Source organism: Tyto alba, unplaced genomic scaffold, assembly GCF_018691265.1.
Source record: "Tyto alba isolate M040663 unplaced genomic scaffold, T.alba_DEE_v4.0 Super-Scaffold_22, whole genome shotgun sequence".
Lineage (NCBI taxonomy): Eukaryota > Metazoa > Chordata > Aves > Strigiformes > Tytonidae > Tyto > Tyto alba.
Window position 1 is genome coordinate 23134459 of NW_024881296.1, and position 22670 is coordinate 23157128.

A 22670-nucleotide genomic window follows, 5' to 3' on the forward strand; every position below is an offset into this window, starting at 1 on the left:
CCTGTCCAGGTCCCTCCGGATGGCATCTCTTCCCTCCAGCATGTCAACCACATCGCACAGCTTGGTGTCCTCAGCAAACTTGTTGAGGATGCACTCAATCCCACTGTTCATATCACCAACAAAGATGTTAAACAGCACTGGTCCCAACACTGACCCCTGAGGAACACCACTCAATACTGGTCTCCATGTGGACACTGAGCCACTGTCTGCAAATCTGAGTACAACAATCCACCTGATTCCTGACCCATCAAATCCATGTCTCTCCAATCTAGAGGCAAGGATGCCATACAGTACAGTGTCATTTGAAGCAATAAAGGCAGCAGCAGATAGAGGAGAAGACACAATTAGCACACCTAGCTAGACAGAAAAAAAAAAAAAATACCCAAAACTTTGCAGCAGCAAAACACACTGATAACATTGTCCCAGCAACAGGAGACCTGTTCTGAGACACTCAATACAATAGGCATTTTAAAGCATATCGCTGAGGCATCTGAGTTTCCTTTGAACATTCTGTGTCAAAAAACAAAGTTTATCAACTGATAAGTCAATTGCCAAATCTCTCAGCTTCCCCATATTTTTATAATTGCTTTAAACCTCTAAAGCCATTGCTTCAAACAATGAGCTGCCTCACACATTTTCATTATTTCACATCGTCCTACAGCCCTAGTTAGCTGTGCAGTGATGATGCTACTTCCTAAAATAGCAGAGACCTCATCAGAATTCAAGTGTAACACCCCAGCTGTAAGAAAGCCAAAGGCATCTAAGACCAACAGTGGCAAAGCTGACTGAGGTCTCTGTCTGAATCATACACAACTCCAGAATACCCCAACCTGACCAGAAGCCCTACCTCCTTCCTAGATATAAAGTAAAACAGAGAAGGGCAGGAAAGAGCCCTGTATTTATCATGGCACTCCAACTGATACCCTCATACAGTGCTTTTTGTGATTATGAAGAGGCAAGAGCATGAGCAGATATTCTACCCTCTTAATAGGGTAGTGACAAGATATTTCTGATTCTCTGCTGAAGCTCCAAACTTCCTGATAATTTTAAGGCACAAAGCACAGCACCATCAGAAGTCAGTCAATTCAACTGATGGCTTATTTGCCTTTTTCTCACAGCATTTCAGATAAGTTGGGTTTGGTTTTGGTTTTTTTTTTTTTTTTTGAAAAATCTGTTACAGAATACAACCTCATTGGTGCAGCTCCCAGGGAGTGCATAATTCCTAGGTGCCAGAAGCATCTCTAGGGAGGGCCCTCACATATATGGCTAACAAAGCTGCTAGGGGACATGCTGCGGGCAGAATGAAAATAGTTTAAATCTTAACAGAAAACTAGTTTTCAGAAGTTAACAAAGTTTTGAGAACACCCAATGACGGAGAGGAGTATTAAAGATTATTTCAGTAAAGCCACAAGAGATAAGTTTCCAGATATCATTTCAACACACTCTTAAACCCTTGGAAAACTGAGGATGATACTGGACAATAAAATTACATGCATTATGCTCCATTATACGTGGGTTAGAAAGCATACATTCGATTCAGTGTTCTGCAGCAACCAAGCCATATTAATTTGAGCAAAACCTGTAAGCACACATACAAGCTGACAATTTGGGAAATGAGTAGTTCTGTGAATGACAGCTCAACAAAAGTCTCCAGGCTTGACTAGCATGGTGCTATCTCTACTGGAATTCCTCCCCAAATACACTGCCCTGAGAAGCCAGTACTAACCTTACTACACTAAAAGCTAACATACAATGTTGCTAGTGGTACTATGGCCACATCGCAGTGTCCAGTTGCCAATTGTTTTGTTTCAAGAGACACTTTTATACACCAAAGATGCTCACTAGCTTGGAACCTAAGCACTGTGACGTGGTCTAAGAAAAAAATACTCAACAGCTTCCCCAAATATTCAAGACTAGCTACTTCACCAAAGGTTTGGTCCCAGCAGCATCAATGGAAAACTTCATGATGGTTTCCTATCATGGCTAGCACCATAAAACAGGAGGGTTTCTGCTGTGAAAATAATACAAAGCAGCCCCAGAAGGCTGCTCCAAGTGTTTCTAAATTATATCACAAGATCTAAAAACTATCAGCTACCCCTGATTCAACTACAGTTGTTAGATGGTGCTTTTTTGTGCAATAACACGTGGGTTTGCTCATCTTTCCACGTAGCTTTACAAGGTAGTCCACCAATTATAGACACTGCACTGGAGCTAGACAAAGCAGAAAGAAGAGGTCGGTTATTATCACACTTGTACCTGTTATTATTCTCACATGCAATACTTTAAGAACCCTGTGTTAAAATATACCAAATTTTTCATCAGGTGCTGAATAGCACAATATACAATTACAGCTCTCCCACATACAGATCACACTGATTACATTCAACAACTATTTTGTACATCAGATGCCTACTGACTGGCAGTATTCCAACAACCCTAAATGCAGCCACAATCTTTACTTAAGCATACATATAATTTCTAAATGAGCATGCCCCATCGTTTGTTATGATTTCCTGCACCCCAGCAGTTCTTAGGTGACCGATGAGGAAAGACCAGTATCTACAATGCTGAGCCAGGACCTTCAAGTTTCCTTCCTCTGCTGCAGAAATCAGGGCATGGAGCTGGTTGGAGACTGATGTGCTTGAAGTCCCAAGATACTCACCAAAGACCTACTCAGTACTAGATGGAGCCCACAGCACGATTCAACTCACCCTGAAACAGACACCAAGCACAAGATCTGCTGAGCCACTCTCTAGGCTCCAGTGACTATAACAGGAGTACAGACATATAAATTAATCATGTCTTAATCCTGATTTGAATGGCACCCACTGCATAACCAGAGGCAAATCACTTTCTTTCACCATATGCTCCACAACACAGAGCCCTAAATGAACACTTGAAGTAGCCCAGACATTTCAGTAGTTTATAAACAATGTAACTGCATTAGGGGATGAAAACAGCCAAGATAATCATGCTAATGCTGTTTCTACTAAATAGGTGCCTACTTCAGGTTAGTTGGATCTGCACTGTGTAAGATAGGCACACCCCAAATTCCTCACAATGTTAACTCCCTATCTTTAAAATTAAAGTAACAGTAAATTCCTACTGAGAGGGGTGTTGAAATAATAAAAGACTGTGAAGCACCAGGCACACTATGACAATGATGCATTAAGGTTTAATCAAGATAAGATTTGCATAAGGCACCAAAAACACTTCATCAGCCCCCACAGAGACTTTGTTTCTCAAGGCTCTACTCCAGTCATCTTCTCTTGATACTCATAAAAATCAGAAGAAAAGTACCACAACTAGCCAGAATCCTACCAGCCAGCATCAGCCTGGTACACATGCTCTAATAAAGTAGTAAGCAATAAAACATTTAAGCAGCATGAAACTATCATAAAAGCAACCATAAAAATAGATCCCCCACTACTATCAAGTACTTGCTTCCTCTGGAAGCATAGCATCCACCTCAGTCCATTTTAATGCTCCAGGTTTAACACTGTTGCATTAAACCCACACCTGCCCTCCCGAACAAGCTATGAATCTCAAAGACCAATATTACATGTTCCTCCAAGATTACCGTTAAATCCTAATCATAACTGAGGGCAAATGGTGTTCTTAATTTTTTTTAATGCAGTTATAGCTAACATTTTATTATGAAATACAAACAAAACCAGCAAGAAATAAAAAAATTTATTGTCAAGTTTGATTTCCAAGTTCTTGTTTCAATCACATATGGATTTATTTACCTAGTGTTACTGTCTGAAACAGTGTGAAGTATGTAAAGTTACAGAAAAGATGAAGGATTGTTTTTAAATACAAGGAAATTACTGAGATGCTTTTATGTTTACATGGGAATTCTATTTCACAACAGGTATAGTATTACATCTTCTGGTGAATACAGCCTAAGTCAAAATACTACATGGAATACTACAAATTTTAAAGAAAAAAAAATATAAGCACATAGAATTTATAGCGTATTTATAGTTCGTCTCCTCTTTCTTCCAATGTTTCCATTACAGCTTGCATTAGGAATGCCAACAATTACTAAGTTTTATGTTTTGCCATAATCCTTTTAAAAATCTGTTTGGTGAAGCTAACAGAATAGAAACATCAAGAATCCTGCACCTTATGAAAGATGGGCGAGTGAAGCTGTGAATATACATCACCACCAGAACTATCCAGGGGGAGGGAATAGAGAAAAGAAAAAAAAAAAAAAAAGTAAATAATAAAACCTAACCCAAACCAAAAACCACTCATGTCATCACATCGGAGCAGATATCTGCATTTCACTCTGATCCCATTTTTCCTCTGCAATACCCTCTGGGCACAGCTCCATCCCCTGGTCCCCGCATATGCTTTCCAGTCCACATTCTTTGGGCATGTCTGAACTTGTTCTTATAGCCCTCCCTCCTCAAGGGAAGTCCTACATAGAGGAGGGAAGTCTTCATCCCCTATTGGTCCCTTCTCCCTCCCAACCCCCACAGCCAAGCCTACATCTTCTCAGCAGTACAGAGTTAAGATACCTGCTCAGGTACAGCTTTCTGCCTCCTGAAGCAGTGGGATAGCAGCCAACTCAAAATTAAATTTTCAAGGCACTGAAGTTATGATATTGCTATCCTGATGAAAGAGACTGGTAGGTTTACGTTCCTTTATTTACATGTCCACCTGTCACCAAAAGGTTGCCTTTTGGCCATCATAGCAATGTGACACAGCTCTTTCACAAGGCTAGTTCAGAAGGAGGAAAAAAGTACTGCCAAGACCTGCAGCTCAGAACAAAGTGCCTCTGGAAGTGGCAATAGCAGTAATATCACAACAGAAGGCATAAATCCTCTCTTATTCTTAGATAAGGGTCTTTTACAAGCTACAAAGCTTGAAAGTCCAACAGAAGCCCTTAACCAGGCTGCCTCACTGGCCCACTTGACTCATAATATAACCAAAGGAAGCCATTCTTTGAGCCCTTCCATTCTGTTCTGACTAGGAAAGCACCGGTATCATACAAGGTATCTTTTATTTAATGACAAAGTGGGCATATTGCAGAGCTTTTCATAAAGCATTCACCCAGCAAACTTCATTCCAGTAATACAAGACTCTGAGATAAAGAAAGATATTATTAATGATAAAAGAATGGCAACCTAAGCAACATTCATACTGCACACACAAGACAAGAGACATCAGGATCATTAGCCTAGAAGCATGTACCGACACTTGCTTTAGCAGAAGCCTTAGCCCTTGATGAACACCAATTAAGTTTTAAATGGAGCTCTCTCCTTTGATCAAGGAGCAAGATAAGATCACATTTATGCCACAAAGCTTTGATTGCAACAGCACACCAGGCACTTTGCTTACCTACACCTAACTACTAGTATAAGAAACAGCCCAAAAAACTAGATATTTTATCATTACAGTTGAAAGGAACTGTGCATGTAAACAGGTATCAGAAAAGCACATGCAAGAAACTACATGAACACAGCACTGACACAAAATAACAGCATTCAGCCAGATGCTAAAGGCATGTCAGGAGACCAAAGTTAGAAAGGTCAGTGATTTGATCTCACCATATCAAACACAGATGCTTGGTTTTGTCTAGCACGTGTGGCATTTGATGAAAATTAGTTACATTTCATAATACCCTAAGTATCTATTTTAATAGATAATGAATGTTTAAAGCCAGTGAAATAGATCAGGCTGATTCAGTGTACCTTCCACAGATCCTGAAGCAGTGAAATGTTACTGCTTTTCCTCTGAAAAGATGGGGGTAGGCATATGGAAACCCGCAAGCAATTTCCTCGTGCAAAGGAAGCTCAGCTCAGGGATAGCCTCAGACTCCAAAGTCATCACACTCTGGTAACGAGAGCACAAATGACAAAATAACTGTATACCCTGCCTAACATCAGATGGAGATCCACAGTCAAACAGCATTTTTATTTGAATTTCCTATCTCTTACTGCAGCCCTGTGGACAAACACACTAAAATCTGTGAGCAATCGCACAACCGACCAGGAGAAGCTGCGTCCTGAAGAACTATCATAAATACATGGGAGGCTGCTATGGAGGCCGCAGCTCCATTAACTCCTGTCCACCCTTCCTTTCCTCTCCCCAAATTAACCTTGGAAACATCAGTACCTCGCTACCTCCTCCTTTTGACAGGACAGGATTTGGGGTAGGTGGAGAACAGAGCAAGGAGACACTGCGGAAACACTATCCCTCTCAGGAGGCAAGACCTGACTGTGCAGTGTTGTTAGGAAAACACAAGGTACAAATTAACACCAATATCATAATTTCTATAGAAAAACCACAATGGTAATCAACTTTTTCCACTTAACTCTCAGAGGCACTGTTTGGACTTATTCATTAACTTAACTTCTGCGTGAAGCTTCCCTGTAAGTGAAAATCTTGTCCTAATACGATGCAACAAACAAAAAAATGAGCAGTCTCACCACCTCTTCTGCAACCCCTAACTGTCACTAGTCATCATCGGTATGATGTGCCTGGAAGGAGCTTATCTGCTAGACCATGACTTAAACCAGGCAATCCAGAAGTTTATATTTAAGAAATCAAAAGGAACGAACAACCACCACCCAAAAAGCCCACATACTTTTGAATACTTGCTGACAGGCTATAGGCACACATCACTCATAACTGCAGTTCATCTAGTAATGTGTTGGATAACAGCCTTTTGTCAGGGTCTTTTAGTTAAGGAAACAAAACATCATGACAAATTTCAGTATGTATTTTATCCAGTGCCCTGTATTTTATCTTCCCTTAGCTCTTGCAGTCTAGACAGTGTACAGAGAGACACGTGATCCTTGGCCAAGAGGATTTACATGCTGAAAACTTGGGGTCCCAGGCATAAAGACAAGGAATGAACACCTAACAGGAGTTATGAAAATCTGACACACACACACCACCTCATCAAAAATGAGACTTTTCCTACAGAAGTCTCTAACAACTGATACAAATTAATTCCTGTCACTCAAGGAAGAGCTTTAAAGAAAGAAATAAAAAAGCAACCAACCCCCTCGGCCAATCTCTGCACCCTCTACTGAGCAGGCAGATGGATTTATCTTAACTCCTTACATCTCTAGTTGGTTAATCCTGAGCAAGCATCTTCGCTCTTAACACTACTACCTACATTCAGGTGCTACCTAATTACACCTAGTATCTCTAAAATTCACTGTCAGTTTCGCTACATGCTTCTACAAAGGTTACAATCAACTTTCCACTAATGCTGGTTGTGATTTTAGCATTTAAAATGTTGCTTTTCCAGACAGTATGCTGAGGGCATTAAACTTCTATACTTCCTGATGTTTGGTTAAAATGGTTTGAATAGCAACTTAATGGCAAATAAACAGAGCTGACTGTGAACATGAAAAGACGAGGGGGAGAAATAAATAAATAAATAAATAAATATCACAAAACCCACAAGCAGCTCAAGAAAGTGCAACACAGCAAAACATGATCTAAACACATGAACACAGAGGCCAACTTTGGTTTATTTCTTTCACTGATCTTAGCAACAGTGAATGAATAATTATAAGACTGCAGCACTACAAACTCACTGTGCAACTTTTTACCTTGTTTCAACCCACAAATACATATAAATAGATGTATTTAGTATATTCACCTTTTGCTCATAAAACATTATGGGCCAGTTGTATTCAGAATTTCAGCTGAGATCTGCAAAGAGTGGCTATTCAATGTCATTTTCTGATCTATTTAACAAATACTCTATACAAGTATTTTTTAAGTAACCAAGTAAACAGAGGAAAGAGACTCCTCTGAAGCCCCAGTTATGGGCGGCTCTCTACTCTTCCTCACTGAAAGCAAAATACTCTGTCTCAAAAAATAACCAGGGGTTTATTAGTGTTAGATTTTCCCAAATAATTTGAACACAATCATTTGACAGTACCCAAAAAGAAAAGAAAGGCTAAAAAAATAACTCCAGTGATATATATTACCCATAATTGTTTCTAAAATCCAGCCATGGTTTGCAGCTCCCAGCACACACAGTTAATGACTGACCTTGTTGAAATCTCCCTGGGTAAGCAAGATAGCTCTAAAAAAAGAACAGCAGGCCCTCACAATTAATTGCTAACTATTAATAAATTAGCATATTTCTCCCTCTTCTCCCAGGCATACCTATAAATAAATATAGTTGCCCAAAAGCTTTACCAGGAATGGAAATCAGAGTATTTCATGATAACAGGCACTGGAATAAGTGATATCCCTGAACTACTGAGGAAGGGAACAATCAAACCTGGAGTTCAATAAAGAGACCAAAGCAGACGCGTGATCCCCAGCTAGCCGAGTCTACAGGTACAGTGACAATGGCTAAATTGTAACGGAGCCTCACAACAATGAAGGCTTCAAACCACAAACACGTCAAAATGTCTTTACCGTGTAAAATTTGGCTTGAAGTCACAACTCACATAAGTATGTGAGGCCTGGGGGCAGGAAGAAGAGACAGATTAGGCTACAGCAAACAGAGGAGGCACATAGAGGTTCTCTGAAAAGACAGTGAGGTTTCTCACATGGGAGGTTCTAACCCATACACAGCTTCCCTCCCCCTCACGTCTTTCGAGGAATGACCTTAGCTGTGGGGTTTTCAGTAGCCACGGGCTTCTGAGATCACATAAAGTTTCTCCACATCATCAGATCACTCCGTTTCCTTCAATTTGCTGCTACACTAGTAAAATTGAATCACTTATGTGCTGGGTATTTCTTCATGTACACAGCCCTATGGAACAAAATAGGTTCTTGCTGGTTTCTGCACCCAAGAGAGCACCGAAAACTGCAAGCCCACAATCAAACAAGTACCAGCAGTGTACTACAGATGTGCTACAAATTCCATGGTCATACACACCTGTCCCATAATGACCTGAATAACTCCAGGAATCCCTCTTGAGGAGCTCTGGGGGAATTCACTCTTGCAGGCACACGGGGGAGTGCTGTGAGATACAGGTGAGGACTTTGTGCCCATAGCATCTTAGCCTGCACAGGAGTAAGGCTGCAGGTCAACTGCAACACCATCCAGATGTTAACTTATACCCCAACAAGGATCAACTCACAAAACCAACAACAAGAGGAAAAACAAAACAACAACAGCAAAAAAATCTTCTCAGTACAGTCAGGAAAACAGTACAGGCTATACTATTCAGAGAGCATAAACTCCACGTCAACCCAGCCATAGATCAAATCAACAGAGCACCCTAGTCAAAGTAGTGCCTTTTCATTGCTGTAGCCCCTAAATACTATTTGAATGTGTCACACTGTAAGAGAAATCTACAGCTCCACTGTCACTTCTTCCAGACAGAAATCAAGGGGGTGTTCATAAACATATCACATATAGTTTTTAAACACTGATGTTGTAGCTAAAAAGTTACCACATCCTTGGTCAAAGCTTGAGAAATGCTTCACCTACACAGAAAATTGCTAGTGAATAAAAGCACAACTCTTCCTCAGCAGCTTCAGTTTTACTAGACCAACTTTTATTAGCTACATAGCCTACTACTGTCAGTACAGCACACTCTGCCAGAAAAAAAAAAAAAAAAACACAACAAAAAAAACCCCTTGTTCTCAAAAAAAAGCAGCATTCTAGTCTGAATTCACAAGAGAAGACAAGCAACCACATTTTGTATCAGCTGATACGGGTAACAATAAACAGAGCACTTTATTTAAAACCTGACTACAGAAATCTAAAAATATTCATGTTCTGATTATTCATTTTTAATAGGTTCTATTTTAAATTCTAGATAAGTGCTATTTACAGTATTTACCTAGAAGTGAGCAGCTTAAAAATCATAGGACATAACTCTTCAGAATAAAAGTTACCTTTTTAAAAAAAAAGTTAGTTCAAAAGCCACTTTTTAATAATATATTAAAAAAAAAAAAAAAAAAAAAAAAGGCAAATTCACCAAGACCAAATAAGCTAATTGTCCAGCAGCAGTCACGGAGCTTAGTTTTGAACTTTGCTTTTTGAGGTTTGTTTCATGGAAAGGGGGAAGTTTCCATGCTTCTTTTGGTTTGGAAAAGTTTGGGGTTATGTTTTTGGTTTTTTGTTCTGTTTTGTTTTTTAAATCAATTTATAGATGTTTGATTGTAAAAAGAGTTGGAAGAAAGAAAAAAAAAAGGTTCCAGGAGAAATATTCTCAGTTTTACATTGAACATTAAAACGGATTAAATCAGACCACTTATTTCCGCTATTCTACATTTTTCCAAGATGTTTTTAGCGTTGTATGATAAGCATGCATCATTATCTGCAAAACGAATCTCCCCACTGAGAGCTGGCATCTCCCACCACAGTTATTTATGTCATTCTTCTAGAATACATCTCCATGGCACCACAGCACTAACTACAGGCAGCAGACATGACCAGGCAAATACTTTCTCCCAGAGCTTGACCAGTTCAGTGAAGACGATGGTATCACCCTTCCTAAATGGCACGTGTAAGAGAACAAATGGCATAAGCTCCCCTCCAATCACTTGTTTCATAAAACTAATGTTGACAATTAAATTTAATATTCCGTAAGATAAAATACAGAATATTGGTCTTTGGTCAAACATAAAATCCAGTGGTTGTGAACTACATTGTACATAACCATTTCAGATTAAAAATAAACTATGAAACATTGCACTAACAAGGCTGTTAGCTAGCTATTAAAGTGTCTATTTTAACGTGCCAAGATGAAAGAGTAACCATAAAGAAAGATTTTCCACATCTCATTTCTTTATTACAGTCTTGTCATGCAGGGAGTGACATAAAATGACGCTGTACACCAGAGGTCAAAAGCTTACCTAGAAACTGAAAAACAACAGCAGAAATAAAAGTCATCAGTAGTCTTTAATTTATTCCTTTGCATTTCAAAGGACACGTGTTTGCATTAGTCAGAAGATCCACCTCCCAACTACAGCCAGCCCTCAAATTACTCTGCATAACACTAATTGAGAGTCCAGCTAAAGAGTTACCTGTTCAAGGAACCTGCGAGTAAAATAAATTATGCAAGAAAGCAAGCCAAGCATGCTTAAGTATAATAAAGCCTTTTAAAATAATTAGTAGATTTACTCTTTAATCTGGCAAGGTAACAAACTTTCAGCGCCCAAGAGAAAAAACACAACGAGGGAAAAAAGCATTATATAAATATTCCACATGCCAAAGTAAAAAGCCTATTTCATTGGAACAATGCTCTTCTGTTTAAACCAATACTGGGGGGAGGGGGGGGGGGGGGGGGAGGGGAAGAAGGGAAAAAAAAAAAAAAAAAAACAACAACTAAAAAACACCACAAAACAAACAACCAAGAGATCTTTCTGTGGAAGTTATTTATATGTTAACGCATAACTTCACAGCACATTTGTGTGGAATCCTCTTCTCACAAAGGCTGCTTGGACGGTCCCTCACTGGCACTGGCCCCCTCATGCACATGTTCACACTCAGGAGGGCCAGGAGTATCCATCCTGCGCTCTATGAAAACACGAGCCTGCTTTCCAAATCTGCCTTCAGTCTTGAGCCGAACTCCTGCCAAGTGCTGACCACAGGCACGCAGTCTAATCAGCATTATGGTCCTGAGACAGAGAAGTAATGGCTGCTATAAGTAAACGCCGCTTCTAATCCAGGGAAACTTTCACCTCTGAAAACATTCCTGACTTCACATCAACTTCAGCTCCAGCAAAGCCTGTGAAAATACTTTATGTAACAAAAGACGATCACACTAAAACACGGTTCTACAAGAGAAGAGAAGTACTCTTCGTAAATCATAAATCCCTCACCTAACTCACAGCTATTTCCCTTTTGGTTTATCCCCTGTAGAGCGGGAACTGCGAGAGCAGTATCCCAATCGGCAATCAGAATGAATGCACAGGGTCCAACCAGAGTTGACAAAACTGAGGTTTAATGTGCCCCCAAGGTAAAACCCGAAGACACCCAGCGCTGCAGAGGTCCCCCACGGGGGGGAAGGGGGCACCTCGCAGGCGCAGCCCAGCACCCACCTTCTCCCTCCCACCCAACTCTGCTTCTCGGAGCTGGACGCGGGGAGAGGCTTCCCAAAGGCCGGCTGCACACACCAGCCCCGCTGGGGCTTTCAGGGCTCTGTGAACGCCGTGAACCAACCTCGGAGCGGAGCAGGAAGTTTTGATAAGCGGGAGAGGGAGAAAAACAAGCACACACACGAGATGTGAGGGGTGGGAGGCAGGGAAGGATGATCTTTAAGGTCCCTCTTCCAACCCAGTGGTTATTCTATGATTCTATGGATGGACGGACAGACGCACGGACGAAGGGGTCACTATTCAACTCCCCGAGCCGGAGCCCAGCGTTTTAATCCCCATCACCGTTAAGCAGGATGAAGAGTTCTTGCTTACTTGAGCTGGTTTATAAAGTTTTTGCTTAACTTACAAAGCCGAAGCTTTTTTCGACCGGTGAGCGGGCTTTGCTTGAAAAGCTGGATGCTAACTTACACGGATTAGCTACCTGTCCGAAGGAGAACAGTTGCTATCTCCGTGCAGGCGGACAGAAGAGGGGGGCCGAGACCTGGGAGACCCCACTGCCGATATACGTACACTCTCACACAGCCCGGTGCAAAGCTCACCTCCCCCGCTTCCCCACGTCCAAAAAAAAAAAAAAAAAAAAAAAAAAACCCACAAACCCTAAACCCCACCACGCGAAGTCCACACAAGTGTGCTAACAGATAAGGAGACAAGTCGGCAGGGAGCGGTAAACCGCCAGCTCCCCAGGGGCGCGTCGGGGGAGTCCCGGGGCTCAGCCGGCGGGGCGGCCACGGCGCCGGGGCTGGGGCTGGCCGAGGCCCCGCTGGCCCCGCCGGCCATGCGGCCGCCCCGCCGAGGAGCCGGGCTCCGGGGAGAGAAGCCGTGACGGCCGGCGGTACCCCGCCGGGCGGTGGGTCACCCCCGAGCCCGACACCGGGAAGTTCCCGCGGCGCAAACCCGGCCGCCCTCTTACCCTTAGTCCAATCCACCACTTGCTTCGGGCTCCACCTGGTCACCGGCTCCATGGCGGGCTCACCCCCCGCGGGACACCACCGCCGCCGCGCTCCGCCGGACGCCAACCCGGCCCCCCTCAGGCTCCCGGCCCGGCAGCGCCGCTCCCGGCCGCCCCCTCCCCTCCCCGGCCCGGCTCCGCCCGCCGGCCGCGGCCTGTCCCGCCCCGCTGCCGCTCCGCCCACAGGTGCTGCCGGGCCCCGCCGCCGCGGGCCGGGCCGGGCCCCGCCGGGCCGCACCGGGCCCGGGCGCAGGGCTGGGGATGGGGAAAGCGCTGAGGAGAAACTTCGTGAGGTCCCTACGGCTTCTCCTGGGAAAGGGGCAGGGGAGGAAAAGCCGTCTGGAGCCACTGCTTTTAGACGCTTGTCACCTTCCAGACTCTGCCTTCCCCCCCCCCGCGACTGATAGCCTGGAAAGAAAATCCCCAAAACATTAAATAACCTGACACTTGGCCTAACACTTCGCATAACACTTTAATTTCATTACTGTCGATAAGCCACATCCAGCTTTGTCTTTGCTGGGTATAAATCTGCACATAAAGGACGTTCTGAAGCAGAGTGGTAGCCGAGACCACACTACAAGACCCCTCAAGTGTGTCACATCTGAAAGTCACTGCTCTTGGGACCATGTGGTGACACAAATCTCACTTTTCTTTAAAGCATGCTGCAGTTTTAGCTCTCTTGGGTGTGAAGGCCAGCCTGGAAAATTTAGAGAATCCAGGCAGAGAGAAAGTGACCAGAAACAGTAATTATTACTAGAAACAGGAATCTCTACTAGTCATATCACCCCTACTGTCATTTTAATATTGCTTAATTTGTACTCAGTGATTAATAGAGTATTTTTTTTTTTTTTAATAAGGATATTTTGGAGGCTCAGGATTTCCATGTACATGAGGGAGGGAAGGCCCACCGCTGCGGTGGCTGTGTCTAGCGATGCCGCGATGAGGAAAGGGAGGGAGCGGTGGATGTTCCCCCTCACCACGGGTTGCATGGGGGCGCCCTGGCAGGCAGAAAGGTGACGATTTGGGAGCCACCCGGCATCCTGCCCCAGGAGCGGCGACCTGCCCATGGGGTGGAGCGGCGGCTGGGCTCTTCACCCTGCCTCAGTGGCAGCTCTGCGTGAGTCACGGCCCTGTGGCAATTTTAGCAGCAATTGCAGAGTGCCTTCAACCACGCTTGTCCCAATACTGGCATTTGGGTTTTTTATTTTGGAATCCTGCACTTAAAAGAGCCCTTGGATGTGGAGGCCATTTCACCATAATAGATTACTTCTGTTTTGCTGCTCTCACTCGGGAGGTACATTAAGCCATCTGCTGCACCTCAGGCTTGCTTTCCTCAGAGGAAATGTGCCACCTGTGTCCTGGCCACCTCCTGAAGCCCGTGTAAGCCCCTAGTGTCAGCTTCTACTCAGAAGTTTAAGTGATGATCTCCAAAACTGTGTGCCCAGCATACTAACCTCCACCATTCCTTGCTACCAAACACGTAACTCAGGCTACAACCACTTTTCCATTAAGGAAGCAGCAAGGACTTGTGGAGAAACCAGGTATTTCTATTGTGTCTGCCACTTATGGGATCTGGCTCAGCAGCAAATTCCATCCCAAAGCCCTTTTGTAACATGCATGAAGGTCTCGCTGCTCCTCTTCCTCAGAGAGAAAAAGCAGAGTGAACTCTGCTGTGACAATAAGACTGTGAAATTTTAACTTGGCAATATTAGAGAGTGTGTAAGAAGCTGGGATTTCAGACTGTCTGGTATCCCACTGTTTTTATCAGCTCCCATCTCTATCCATCTGTTATCCCTAGTCATGGATGTGAAATGAAGGCTCTTTTGGGGCAGGGGCTGTCAGTTCCGTGCATGGCTGTGCAGTGCCCAGCTCTCCCACTGAGGCACAAACAGCTCCCATCTCGCACACACTGCTGCAGACCCCTGCCACAGGGTCAAGAAGCCACACTTCACAAGTTCTAATTTTGGGAATTAGTAGTTTAAAAAATGGTCTTTTTGCATTATACCTAAAAACTAGCATTTTGTTCATTCTTTGGTGGTTGAAGGTATATTTTTAGTTCTTGAATATAAGGTCAACTCATTCTAGCTCATTTATTTATGTGCGTTGTAGTTTGTGAAATATTAAGCCTGTCAGTTAACCTCCTCTGTCTATTTAAAAGATTAAAATGCAGTTCATCACAGCTTTAATGCTGGTGCAACAACCAAAAATTTCCTGATTCCCTATAGAATAGTGTGTTATTCATGCTTAAAGAACAACAAAGCAGCAACTTTCCCCCTCACAGAGGCCTGAGTAAACAGATGGGCCTTGTTATGTGCCCTGCTAATGGTTTCACAAGGGTTAATGTAACAGTGCTTCTGTCTTAACTACACAGATGCTTCCCAAGGTTGCAGGCAGGAAAGCAAATGTCTCTCACTGCTGGTGTTTGTAGCATTCATCTGCCGTCATCCTTCTCTGTCACATGTCTTGGGCCAGTCCCTGTGTCTGGTTTGGATGAGATGAGCGCCATATTTTGTGAGCAAGGCATGCAGATCTGGTCACTTGCTAGCAGATTGCCCATCTGATAAATCCACACTATTCATTGATACTATTTTTTGTAATTTACAAAATGATTTTTTTTTTTTTTTTCTGCTCAGGATGATCCTGAAGTGACTCTATTCTTTTATTACATGATAGCACCCAACACCAGCTGCTTTACAGTCTGCTCTGGACAAGTGAAATGGGGCTGTCAGGGGAAGGCAGCATGTCTCCAGATTCTCAAAAGGATTCATTGCTATGTTGCTTACCTGTGCTACTCTTTCCAAGCCCAGATAGAAACTGTTCTTTTGAGTTGATTTTTCTCATGATTGCATCATCTCAATCTTGTCTTTATTTAGGATGAGATTAACTAGTAGTCAATTGGCATGATGCAATTAGAAGTTCTGATTGTAGAGTGAGGTATTCTAGTTCAAAAAAATACTCACTGTCAAAAGAAATTAAAAAAACCCCAAACAAACAAACAAACAAAAACAACAACTTTGCCTGATTTCCAGGAATGCCAAATCAAAAAATAACACTGCCCCTTTGCATGCCTTCCGATGCTCTGTGGGTAAGTTTATGAGTTTTGTTCCAGTATGGAGTATTAGGAAATATGTCAGCTCCCTTTCCCTGCTTGCCACCTTGTGCGGAGATCGTTGCTGTGGCAAGGACCAGATTACCATCTCTCCAGAAGTACGCATTTTTGCATTTGTTATAATTTTCCAGCAATAAAAGTGATTTGATTTGATAAGAAGATTCAGACCAATTGTTTGCTGATTCCCTGCTTTCTTTGTTTTCTTTCTTTTCATTTCCCCTTACAGACCGGGCTTTCAAAGGGATATCAGATTGGTTTGCACAGGCAGTCTGGCAACACACAGCTCAACATGAACCAGGATCATGGTTCCACGGTCATGCACACAGCACCATGCGCTCTCCTATCACCCCACAGCAAAGACTTACAAAACAGTCACAAACCCACAGCTGTGCCCCTGTCAAGTTGGCAGGGAAAGCTACACAGTGTTTGTCACCTTCAGGTTTCCATCCTGGCGGCTGGTCAGCAAAAGGAGGACAGGTGATTCTTTGTAACAGGAAGTCTGATGGAATAAATTACCCTTTCCAGAAAAAAAAAAAAAAAATGTGCTAGCATCATTTCAGCAGCTGTATTAACTGTAGTCTGGTTTAAAACTGGATTTACCATTTTATCTAAACACAATCTGATTGACTCTGCCTCTTAGGCCATAGTTTTCAATATCAAATCTGTGCGCTCCCAGATCACCAGCTTGGATCTGAGCCATGGGTGGTAGGTAGATGATCACATTTCTGACAAAGTAGCTTAAGTGTTCAACGAGGATTGTATTCAAATTTCAAGATGGCATCAGGGGGACGGGCAATGGTTCATCTAGCACAAAAACCTGCTGGTACAGAGAGAGCACGCCAAAATTCATTGAACAGTTTAGAGTTCAGTGAGTTTGGACCAGATTATCACTTTGCATTGCGTGGCTGCTTGTGTCCCCTGGCCGCTGCACTGCAGTCTGCCCGTTACCAGACTTACTACCAGCTACCAGAGCTACGCAGCAGGTCCCCGGGCACAGTGCAGATTCGCAGAGGCAGCAGCAGCTCTGCACATCTGCAGAGCTCCCTGCCTGCAGGGATGCAGGCTTGAGTCTTAAACCCCTTTTCTCTAAGAGAGGTAACTGCTGTTACTCATCTCTAGAGGGATAAATAAACAAATATTTAGCCAAAGGTCACATACCAAATTTAAAAAGTATGTTTTCTGTTCAGGGCCACAAAAAGTTATTTTTCTGACTGATTCAAACTTTTTAGAGGGGTCAGCATGTTGCCAGTTGTATCTTTGAGTGAAAGGGATGTTTATTCTGTTTGGCAAAGTGTTGTCTCAGAAAGTTTTACTGTATTTCAGTGCGTCAGTCATGAAAAGCTTATAGATTTATTTATTTAATATTCACAGTTGAAAGCCTTGAAAATTTAAAGTATCAGGAACAAAAGCCAGTATATGGGTAGAAAATCCACTGTTTGCCTTAATTGACAATCCACAGATGAACATGAGGCAATAGTGATTCTTTGACCTTTTGTCATTCATAATGCTTCAGTGTCCATCGCTACTACTGTCACTACAAAAAAATTACAATTTACGTATGATTTCCCAAACACTACCTTAATCACACACAAATCTGCAGAAGTCAATAGATTTTTTGCAAAATAGCAAGAGAATTTTACCCTACCAGACTAGAATTGAGAGCTTCCCGGTAAGGTCAGTGAGTATTTAAGGTTCATTTGGAAATTGCAACAGGTAAATTAACTGAGTCAGAGTGAGTCAGGTTCAGAACTGGGTTTGGTTCTATAAGCATGTAATTAAAAAAATTCACATTAATGGGAAACTGTTGTTGCACAAGAACAAACATCCTACTTCTCACCTTGATACTGGAATTGTTAGCGATGGATCTCTTCTATACATGACAAGTGTGGGAGATCTCGGCACAGCCTGATGAGAAAAATAGGTCTGCCTAGTCCTTTTTTGAATACAGTGTATTCAAAGAGAGGCTTTTTCAGCTGGATGGGGTAAGGAGGATAGCCGGGGGGGAGGTCTTCCTGGCTTCAGCACTTACTTTGGAAAAACAGTGTCCTGGCCATGCCTTCCCTGTGCCCTAGAGAGAACAGTCTGACTGAGGTGTACTGTCATTTGATGTAACACTCTCATGAATTCAGAATGATTTTGATAAAGCAATTAAATTTTCCCTTCAATAAAACAAAAATAAACATTCCAGATCAGACCAAATACATAAAAAGGTCTTGCCTTAAATGAAATACTGGTTGCTAGGAAAAGGAAACATCAGAAAGGAATGAATTCTGGTCCCACTGTTCACACCAAATCTCTTAGTGGCCTTGATCAAATAATTTAATTTCTGTATTTCTATCTCCTCACCACTCAAAGGTTAATAGTCTCACATTGGTGAGAAATACCCTGGGTTTTCTTTATGTTTTTTCTTTCCTATCTAAATAACCAAAGTTAAGTTAGGAAGACCTACATATATCAATGGGTCTATCAGACTTGTAAATATATTGCGTTTTTTTCCCATTATAAGGTTCCTGCACTACTTATTTCCTAAGGATAGAGCTGTATTGGATCCTGTGTTTGGATTGTTCTCATTTCCTTCCATTCAGCTTTGAAACAACCTACACTAAATTCCTAGTTAGGTGAAAGTTGCCACTGCCTGCTGCTATGGGTATATCTATAAGTCTACATATAAATATATGTGTGTATATGTGTACACTGATGAGACTGTGCTAAACTGAGCTAAGCAGTAAGAAGAAAGGTCTTCTCCTGAAGTTTTTACTCAAAGCAAAATCCTCTAAATTTTATTGAGGTGTTTTTTTTTTTTCCTTCAAGAGTACAGAAATAGGACATGAATTGCCGTATATTAACATTTTCAATCCAGTAGGTGATTTTATTAAGTGAATCTCAAATCACTGCACAAAAGTAATTTCCTCCACTGCACCTTGTGCTGAGGTAACATGTTTTAGAAGAGGATCACAAACCCGTTTTGCAAAATATAAATTTATTATAAATATATTTTATAGTTAATAGAAAGTGGATTATAAATTTATTTTGACCTACCTCAGGTCTCTCTAACTGGCTATGAAAGCATCAGACTCTCGAGTACACAGAGCACAAAAGTGATCTGTGTAAAACTACAAAACTCACCAATATCAAAGCTTGAAGAGGAACTTAAAGTCAAATGACAGCATTTTTGTATACAGAAATAGGGAGATGATTTTACCTGATCCTCATTTCCTTTCCCAAATGGCACACAAGAAGAAAGATTTGTCTTTAGCGCATCCCGTCAGTCAGTTTGATTGGGTACGGAAGAGTTATGTTCCCAAATGGAGAACAACTGCTGGGAGTGTAACAGCAGCAAGGAGAAGTGTATGCTGGTAGAGCAGGGAAAGCACTTTGCAAAATGAGCTGGAGCAGCGTCTGCCCCATCTGCTGCGGATGTTTGTCCAGCAGTTGTTTATCAAAGGCACACAGAGGCAGACTTGGACCCAATCCTGCCTGACGCCTGGAGGGGCGGGGAGGGTGAGAAGTGGCACGGTGCTGTACCCCCAGCGTGTGAAGCAGACATGGCACAGCCGAGCCCCCACGCAAGAGCCAAGGAGGAGGCAGAGGTGCCCTTCGGCTCCCTCCGAGCTGCCCGCTTCTCCGGGCTGAGGAGGAGTGGGGAGCGAGGCTGCGACGACAGGCGGTGCAGAGGAGGGTCGCCGGAGCAGACAGGGTGTTCCCACCACCCCTGCAGCCACACGCTGGTGGTGGAAACCTCCTCCTCCCACTGAAGGAGGACATATAGGCCAAAGTAGGGAAGACTGTCTCTTCTGTATCAGAGATGGTGCCAGCACACCCTGTCCCATGTTTGTCTGGAAAGTTGCTGAAAATAAGGTCTAAAATACAAATCTATTGATGGAAAACCAGAGCTTTCTTGCATAGAGCATGCCGATAGTCCTTTGTATATTGTATTTAAAGACTCTGGTTCAAGAAGCTTAAATCACTCCAACTCCTCCTCCCTCTTAAGTCTTCAGAAATCAGAAAACAACAGCCAAAGGGATTTAAAGCCAGACTGGCTGAATGTGCCCATGCAACAATGGAACTGTGAGCTAGAAACAGGCTTTTTGTAAAGCTATAGGCCTTAAAAAGAAGACAGAATTTCTTGCTCTCTTTTGCAGTCTTCTTCTTGCTGCTTCTATTTAAAGGATGTTAGATATGCAAGTATTTTGATTCAGATATTTTTCTTAATAGCCTAAATTTATCTACAGACTCTGAAATGTAAGAAAGGTGCATTAATTCTACCTGCTAGAGCTCTACTTGCAAATAGAAGTTATTTTTTGGAAGAGGAAAAGAGTAATAAGAAATAAACAAATTATTTTAATATTTGCTTAGATTTAAAAATAATATCTAAAATCTGAGCAGAAGGGGTTTTTCTGTTTGTTTGGCTGGGTTTTTTTTTCACTATTTGTCATATATTTAAATGTTTTAAGTAGAATTGGCAGCAGTATCACAACTGGTTATTGCAGCCAAGAAAATCAACCTAATCAGGAATCAAAGACCCCATTAACTTTAGCAAGTTTCTCTAGAAAGCTGGAAAGCAAACTACTGTTGTAGTAGCTTCTATAGCATTGTCAAATCTTCAGATCTTAAAACATGCTGCAAACATAAACGAGCAGTCTCACAAAATACCTGTGGTCTTGTGGTTAAGACAGCCCAACTCAGTTTCAAAAGAAAGAGGTTCAAAGCCTTGCTCTGTCACAGACAACTCATGCAAGACTAAGAAAGACTCTGATCCTGAAGTGCTTTAAATTTAGGCATGACAGTAATTCTGTTAAATTCAGTGGTAAGAACATGCTTAAATGTTTTCAGATTAAGGGGATTTAAGGGTACCTTTGGGTTCAAAGTCCAAACAACCCTCCTGCAGCTCGTAACAGCCTCACCTCCGACTGTCCCTTGGAGCACCTGAGGAGCTTCCAGAAATAATTCCACGTACTCCCCTTCAGAGGGAAGATCTGTGGCAGAGAGTCTGCTGGAAGGAGAAGAGCAGGAGGAAGAGGGAGAGCAATAATATCTTGAAACACTACTCTCTAACTGTTGCCGTAGCTCTTTTGGCATGCGCCTGCCCAGGCCCTCAGTCCAGGTTTGGCCAAGATCTACAGAGCAATGACTATCTTCTGACCAAGGCCTTTTCTGGGTTGAGGTGCTAATTTTGTTCACTTCCATGTGGCACGTGGGGATCCTGAGTTAACAGGCATGTTCAGAGTAGGTCTCATCAAACCAGTTGGGTGAAAACGCCGGGGCTCCATCCACCAGCTGGGTGAGCCACAGACTCACCCACGCTGTGGGGCATCTCAGCTCAGCTCCCGTCTCTGCCCCACGGGATTTTGGTTTGCTTCCCGGGGCTGTTTCTAGCTATAGTTTTCACCTCTTCAGTCTAGCCCTAGCAGTGTTTCTTAGTGGACTGGCTCAGCTAGTTCTTTCAAACGTTTTTAGATTTCATGGCTTATACCCTTTATGTGGCCAGCTCTCCTCACGTGTTGCCTCTGTAATCTGAGGAGAAAGCAAATGCCTCGGCTCTGTGGCACTTGCCCTTGCAGCAAGTGCTGTTGGTACTGACAAAGCACCGCTAGTATAAAACACTGCTTGAAATGAAATGGTAAATCACACTCAACCGTTTGCTTTGTACCTTATGGCTTTTTTATCATCATTGCTGAGAAGTTTATACCTGTCATTCCTTTGAGGAGCAGCACTGAAATATTTCCTGTGTATTCATCACAAGCTTTTTCCTGTAATAAACTACTACATTATGTATAACGCTTCCTTAGACTGTATATTATTCTTGCTTCTGCAAAGAGTTGACTCATTGGTTGTGTTGAGCCTGGGATGCAAAGTGAAGCCCGGGGGAGAGGAGCTCAGAGGAATGGAGAGGAAAAAGGGGTCATTTAATCCTCTGAAAATACAGCTTTGCAGACACCAAAGAGTAGGTCTGTCATTTGAATCAGTGACTGCTCTAAGAGCAATAAAAGTCACAAACAAATGTTGGTACCACAAGTGTTGGAAGAGCTTATAAATCATATGAGAAAGGTTAAAGCAATTATCTGAAGTACAATAGTCCTTCTTGAAACATACTTATCGTCAACAATAGGTTTACAGCCTCCTTTCTGGACAATAATTTTCATAGCAGAAGTCTGGCACAAAAACTTTGGAAACCACGTTCTGTAAGTAATCTTTGCCTCCACTGGAAGGATAATTGTGTTTCCTTTCCCCTGCTTTCAGGACTTTTTCCCCAAAATTTGATAATTTAATTAGAAAGTGTAGCAACAGGCAAGGAGTTCACCAGACTGGAATTGCAAGTTTCTGCAAGAATCATGTCTACAGTGGTCTTTTAGTGTAAAATAGCATTTTGGTCACCTCTTCCTCAGTAACATCATCCTAAACATGGTACTGGAAGACTTGAGAAAGGTACAGATAAAGATTGCAGGGCATATAAAGACTTGAACATAAAAAAAAAAAAAAAAAAAACCAAAAAAAAACAACATGGAAACAGCTTTAAAACAGCAGATTGAATGGACAGAAATTAGGCCAACACATCAAATATACATTGTT

At 42.5% G+C, this 22670-nt stretch overlaps 1 protein-coding gene across 1 annotated transcript in view; it reads right to left on the reverse strand.

Moving 5' to 3' along the window:
* CNKSR3 (CNKSR family member 3) overlaps positions 1-13103 on the reverse strand; it is a 60932-nt gene extending 47829 nt beyond the window's left edge. Inside the window, exon 1 of the mRNA XM_042795819.1 lies at positions 12953-13103. Coding sequence (XP_042651753.1) covers positions 12953-13004 — 52 coding nt within the window. The 5' untranslated portion in view covers positions 13005-13103. The remainder of the gene's footprint in view (positions 1-12952) is intronic.
* Positions 13104-22670: the final 9567 nt, after the last annotated feature.